This window comes from Cheilinus undulatus, linkage group 23 (genome assembly GCF_018320785.1).
Source record: "Cheilinus undulatus linkage group 23, ASM1832078v1, whole genome shotgun sequence".
Classification (NCBI taxonomy): Eukaryota; Metazoa; Chordata; class Actinopteri; order Labriformes; family Labridae; genus Cheilinus; species Cheilinus undulatus.
The window spans coordinates 23,790,181-23,796,633 of NC_054887.1; the positions used below are offsets into that span (position 1 = coordinate 23,790,181).

The window sequence follows — 6,453 nt, forward strand, 5'->3', positions numbered from 1 at the left end:
AGATTTTCATTGTGAAAGTGCCCACTTCAGTCCTAATGGGTCTTTTTAGGATGTCACACAGGTCATAAATCATTTTGATGTGATTGTTAGGATTTAACAGGACAACCCTTATGCTTCTTTAGATGTTCATTACCAAGCTCCAGCAGAGAATCTAAGGAACTCACTGAGCATGTAACGACCGTGACATGGAAGTACACTTAAAACATGCTCGACTAATACCTCAGACAACCCAACTAGGCAGGCAAGACAAAACATAAGGCCTATTTCAGGGGGAACGGATGCGGTCAGTGGGCAGGAATGCAGCCTTAAATTCTCGGACAGTTCTTAGTAATTCCCAGCGTCACTACAAAATCAGATCTATATACTGCTAGTTAAAGCATGTCATGCAATTTTAAAGCTTTTAGCGAAGAGTCGACTCTTTCCTCAAATGACTGATTTGCTAATTGTGTTGGAAGTATGTGGCCTTTCTTGGTAACAGACACCCATAGATCAGTTAGCCCATTTATAACCTGGAGTGGGCTCCAGCAGTAAATACTAGGCTTAGGAGGAGGTATCACGTGGGTCTGCTACAAAGAGCACAAAACCATTTGGTATTACCCTGGACGGCCGTGAGTGCACATCACAGAGGTGATTTAGCCATGAGGTCAGGCCACACAGGAAAGGAAAGGGGAAAGGAGCAGCCAGAGGCCTTGAGATGGACTACAGTGACACCCTCTGGTTCCTAAATGTCATCAAACACAAGAGCACACAGAGAAATGAATGCACTGAGACACTTTGTATAAGAAAGGAAGAGGCATATAGGGATGCCAAAGTGTTTCTTTCAGTGTCAGCATAAATTTTCCCAGCAAGGCTTCAGGACATCTAGGGACTAAAAGTGGGAATGATAAAGGGATATTTCAGTATTTTTGAAGTTTGGATGTATTTCAGCAATTGGAAGGCCCTTTTTTATTCCAACATGACTGTACCCCTGTGCACAAATTATGGACTATAAAGACATAGTTTGATGAGTTTGGTGTGGAAGCACTTTAATGGCCAGCACAGAGCCCTGACTTCAACCCTATCAAGCACCTTTAGGATAAACTGGAATGGAGACTGCGAGCCAGACCTTCTGGTCCAACATCATTGTCTGACCTCATAAATACTCTACAGAATGAATGGGCACACATTCCCATAAAAACACTCCAAAATCTTGTGATTAGCCTCCCAATAATTGAGAGAGCTGATAGGCCCCTTTAGGGTCCCTGAAGATGTGAAAATGACCTCGGCAAAGTATATAGAGTTTCTGACTGACCACTTTCTTCCATGGTACAAAAAGAAGAACCGTGCCTTCTGTCATGACAATGCGCCATCTCATGCTTCAAAGAATACCTCTGTGTCATTGGCTGCTATGAGCATAAAAGGAGAGAGACTCATGGTGTTGCCCCCTCAACCCTATTGAGAACCTTTAGAGCATCCTCAAGCTAAATATCTATGAGGGTGGGAGGCAGGTCACATCAAAACAGCAGCTCTGGGAGGCTATTCTGACAACTTGCAAAGAAATTCAAGCAAAAACTCACAAGTTCAATGGAAGGTGATATCAAAGAAGGTGTCCCATGTAAACATATAACTTGGCCTGTTAAGATGTTTTTGATTGAAGTAGCTTTTAAACCCAGAAATATGACCTCCTAATGCTGAACATTCAACAAATGGCCATTTTTCAGTTCTTTTCAACCTACAAAAATGTTTTTAAACTGTGTTGTGCATAATAACAGGATGGTACAGTACATTTTGAGTTTTTATTTTTGAAATAAAATAGTTATCGTGGGGAGGTTTTTTCAGTATGTTTTTTTTTTTTTTACTTTTTATTTATAGTTTTTAGATAGAACACAATTGCAGGTACAGTAAAAACAAAACAAAACAAAACAAAAACAGATAATCATGAGGTCTTGGATTGGTCCAAACTTAAGGGCAACAAAATTGCCTCATTCAAATGAAATGTACAAAAACTATTACCATTGTATTAACCATGCACACATACATATATGTATGTATACACATACACCCATATACATACCCATACTGACATACATGCACATGTGACAGTCATCAAAACACCAGTAAACATTATTCGGCTAAATAAATGTTCCATTTTTCCCACTGTTTCGCTCCAAAGTCTTTTTGAAGTCGTATAGAATAAGTCATCTGTTCCAAATGATGCAACTGTTTTACAATGCTAACAAAGAGACCGGCCGTTGGACAATTTTTCTGTAACCAGCCCTTTGTAATGGCTTTTTTGCTCACAACAAGTAAGACTTTTAGGAGATAGGTAACATTGCAAGTGAGACCATCTTGGAAACGTCCAAGATAGAGAGATGTAAATGTACTGATAGTAAAACCAAAAATTTTTTGAAATAATTGCTGCCACCTCCTTTCAGAAAGACTAAATGAGGGGACAAGTCCAAAACACATGACCGTGGTCAACTTCAGTCTCTCCACAATCCCTGTCATCTGCATTGACTATTTAGGAAAATCAGAGAAAAAAATATTATTTGCATAATAATTTGGAATGTGGTGTGGTGTGTGTGACATATTGAACAACATCTCAAGACATCAGCCAGGAAGTTAAAGCCTGGGCGCAAATGGGTCTTTCAAATGGACAAAGACCCTAAGCATACTGCCAAATTAGTTACAAAGTGGCTTAAGGACAACAAAGTTAATGTTATGGAGTGATCACCACAAACTGACTCAGTTACACCAGTTCTGACAGGGGAATGGGCCAAAATGCCAGCAAACTCTCGCAAGAAGGTTGACCCAATGTTTGACCCATGTCATACAGTTTAATGGCAATGCCACCAAATGCTAAAGAAATGTATGTAAACTTCAGACTTTGAAGAAAGTAATTAAAGATTCTCTCTCATTATTCTGGCATTTAGCAAATAGAAATAATTGTGGTAATCTTAACTGACCTAAAACAGGAAAAGTTTTGTCTGGTTTAATGTCTGACGGTAAGAAAACAAAGGTTAGGTGTCTTTTTATGGAGTGTATATAAACGTGTAGTTTCAGCTGTATTTCTGATGCTATTAGTGCATAATTAACTTTTCTGTTTCACTTTCAATTTGATGAGATACAGATACAAAAAATTATGAAAGAATAGCAGAGTAAAACATTTCTTTTTTATTCCTTCGTTACAAAGAAAACGTCATACAAGCTCCAACTTCAAGAAAAATGAGTTTTCAATGCTTATATGTAAATGAGAAATACAAAAATGATAGTTTAAAAAATGGGAAAGCAGAAAATACAGCATTTTATCATAAGATATGGAATAAAAAACACTATAATAATAATAATATACACAAAAGAAGTCCTTGTTAGATTCCTCCTTTATGACAGCTCTGCAGTCGTGCCAGGGTGTCTCGGCTGAACTGGTAGGTGAGCTTCTTCTTCACCTTGAAGATCTCTCCAGATCTGGCGTAGTTCCTCAGGGCGCGGGACATCTTCTGGTACGTCATCGGCCTCTTGTTGCCCTTCCTCTGCCCCCACAACGCCGCCACCTCATCCTTATTGGTGGAGGAGAAGCGAAAGACGCCGGCGGCCGCTGGCACCCAGGAGACACAGTGGGCCATGTTTGGATCCTCCAGCATCTCAAAGAGGAAGTGGAAGAGTCGCACCTTTCTACCTGTGACAGAAAATGGAATTAAGGGATTTCAAATCAAACAGTTAAAGCTGCTTGGTAAATATTTCATCATTTCCTCAAATGCAGCAATTCCCAGAAAATCTCTTCACTGTTGGGATGCGGCGAGTAGAGCAGTAAACACTGCGGTTATCTGATAGATATGTAAAAACAGCTACTCAGTGCACAGTGCCATTGTTTTACAGTAAAGGGAAGGTCTCTTATTTGCTCTCTTTGTTTTGTTGCCCTCAGGCTACAAGCAGACAAGGCTTTAACAGTATCTAGTGACCAGAAAAAGGAGAACTCACCTCTCTCTGCTGCTTTGGGCGGCTGCCGTGTTGATACAAAGTTTGGCTCAGACAATAATGCTGTTGTGTTTTGATTGAATGGTGGTGGGGCGTTGTGTGCCGGTAAAGGCTAAAGTGCAGGTTTGGTGATTAATGATGAAAGGAAGAAGAGAAAATTACAATCCTGAACGACTGTAAAGGCGTTTTAGATCAGTATTTCAGCTTTTTATGTGGAGAAAAGGACTTAAAACTTACAGGTGGCTCACTGTGCATCCAGGGTTGCTCACATGACCCTTCATTTGCCGCCCAGTTCACCTTTTCTGCTGCAAAAAAGCAAAAATTTAGAGATAAAATTCAACATTGAGTATTTTATTTAAAGTCTTGTGCTTTCTTCTTACCTATTTCTCCTGTGTTTTGTCTGTAGTACTCCTCAAGGAAGTCCAAAATCACCTCCAAGTCAGAATGAGGGTCCATGTAAAAATCCTACAAAAGAAAAGAATTCAAAATCAGAGAATTCATCATAATTTCACATCTTTAAAGATTGTCATTCTTTTCAGCTCTTTACCATCATGTTTAAGTCTCGTCTCCTTCCAGTCTGACTCCTCCAGACCCCAGACTCTTCTTATACCCATCCACCCCCCAAACAGGAGCCTGCACACTGCCATGTGTTCTCTTCTCCAGTGCTCACAGGAAAGTGACCCCCATCCCACAAAGCCTCGACACCAACAACCCATCAACAAAGCACCCCAGCACTGACCACATCCTCCCCGCTGCAGCAGATAAGAGTCGGCCTGCGGGCAGCAGCTATTCCCTCCTCAGGAAAAAACACTCTTCAACGCCATATTTTTCTCAAAGGATGTGTCTGAATGTCACTTTTTTTTCTCAGGGTTGTTGTAATATTTTACTACAATGGAGATGCTGCCAAATCTTTCAACTCTTACAACACATTTTAGTAAAAGAACATTCATGAATTAGATTTTAGATTAAAATGTCAGTATCTACCTATCTATCTATCTGTCTATCTGTCTATCTGTCTGTCTGTCTGTCTGTCTGTCTATCTATCTATCTATCTATTCTTACTCAGACTTTTATTCTAAAAAATTATGTTTTAATTTTGTTAGATCTGCACTAGGGTCCATTTTTGTTTTGGCCACTTTATGACAGAATGAACTGAGCTAAAATGGAGCCATTTTATAAATGGACCGTTTTGGCCATTGTGGAGGTCGTCAAAGGACACCCAGTCGACATACCCCAGGACAACTTCCGGTTTCTGGTTCATCAGTCTCACTGTATCTATTGATCCTCGCTCAACAGTCCCAGCCCAGAGCCTCAGCAACCAGCATCCAAGCCCATGCCTCAGCAGCCAAAGCCTCACCAGCTCATGCCTAAGCAGTCTGCCTCCCATCCCAAGCCTCAGCAGCCGGTATCCCCGCCCAGGCCTCAAGCCCCCAGTGCCCCATCCTGTTTGCAGTGCCGCAGAGCCCCATGTCACCTGTCCCGGCTGAGCACCGTCAGCCTCCTGTCCCAGCTGAGCGCCTCCTGCATCCTGCCAGGCTGAGCGAAGTCAGCCTCCAGTCCCCGCTGAGCACTGTCAGCCTCCTGTCTCAGCTTAGTGCCTCCTGCATCCTGTCCCAGCTTAGCGCCTCCTGCATCCTGTCCCAGCTGAGTGCCTCCTGCACCCTGTCCCGACTGAGTGCCTCCCACCTCCTGCACCCTGTCCACCCTGGTTCCCCTGAGTCCCCATTGGAGGTCCGGCTGACCCAAGCTCCCGTTTTCCGTCAGAGGCCATCCAGACCTCATCTCCTTGCTCCATACTGGCAGCCCTCCAGGCCCGGCCTACTCTCCTGGTGGGCTTACCAGGTGCCCTCTTGAATCCTCATGCCCATCTGGGCTGCCCCCTGCCCCCCTAACCTGAACTTTACGATATGTGTGTTTTAGTATAAATCCTGAAATTAAGAAAACATTGCTTGAGAAAAATACAGGTTAATAATGATTTGTTAACTTTAAATAATTATTAATTTTAATGTATAATTACTGCTTGATTTTTGCAAATGGTCACATGTAAAGGAGGAAATTTTGAAACATTTTACAATAACTATACACCATTAACCTTTACTAAAACACTGGTTTATCATCTGTAAATACTCAACTCCTCATTAATACAGCATTAGTTTAAAAAAAAAAAAAAGGTTTTATCCTCATTTATAATGCATAATTTGCTTATTTGTATGATGTACTAACACTGCCCATGCCATTGGCATTGATTCAACTCATGGTCAGTGGGTGAAAAATTCAAATTTTCATTCATCTTACCACAGAACAGTTTTCCATTTGCCTCTCTCCATTTTGAATGAGCTTTGGCCCGACATTGCTATAAATGCTTTATTTATGCATTGGTAAAGCATTAACTTAACATTACTAAAAGTACTGTAAGAGTAAAGGTTACTAATACTTTACAATTGAATTGATAAAGCATTTTATTTCAGTTTATGAATGACACATATGTAATGATGCTTT

General features: G+C 41.2%; 1 protein-coding gene across 1 annotated transcript; it reads right to left on the reverse strand.

Annotated features, from left to right (window-relative positions):
• Positions 1–3,347: 3,347 nt before the first annotated feature.
• Positions 3,348–4,507, reverse strand: spi2 (Spi-2 proto-oncogene). Its single transcript, XM_041781358.1, has 4 exons — positions 4,502–4,507; positions 4,335–4,419; positions 4,203–4,259; positions 3,348–3,655 (listed from the first exon to the last, which is right to left on the reverse strand). The coding sequence occupies exons 1-4, from the start codon at positions 4,505–4,507 to the stop codon at positions 3,348–3,350; spliced, it is 456 nt and encodes a 151-aa protein (XP_041637292.1).
• Between the last annotated feature and the right edge of the window lie 1,946 nt (positions 4,508–6,453).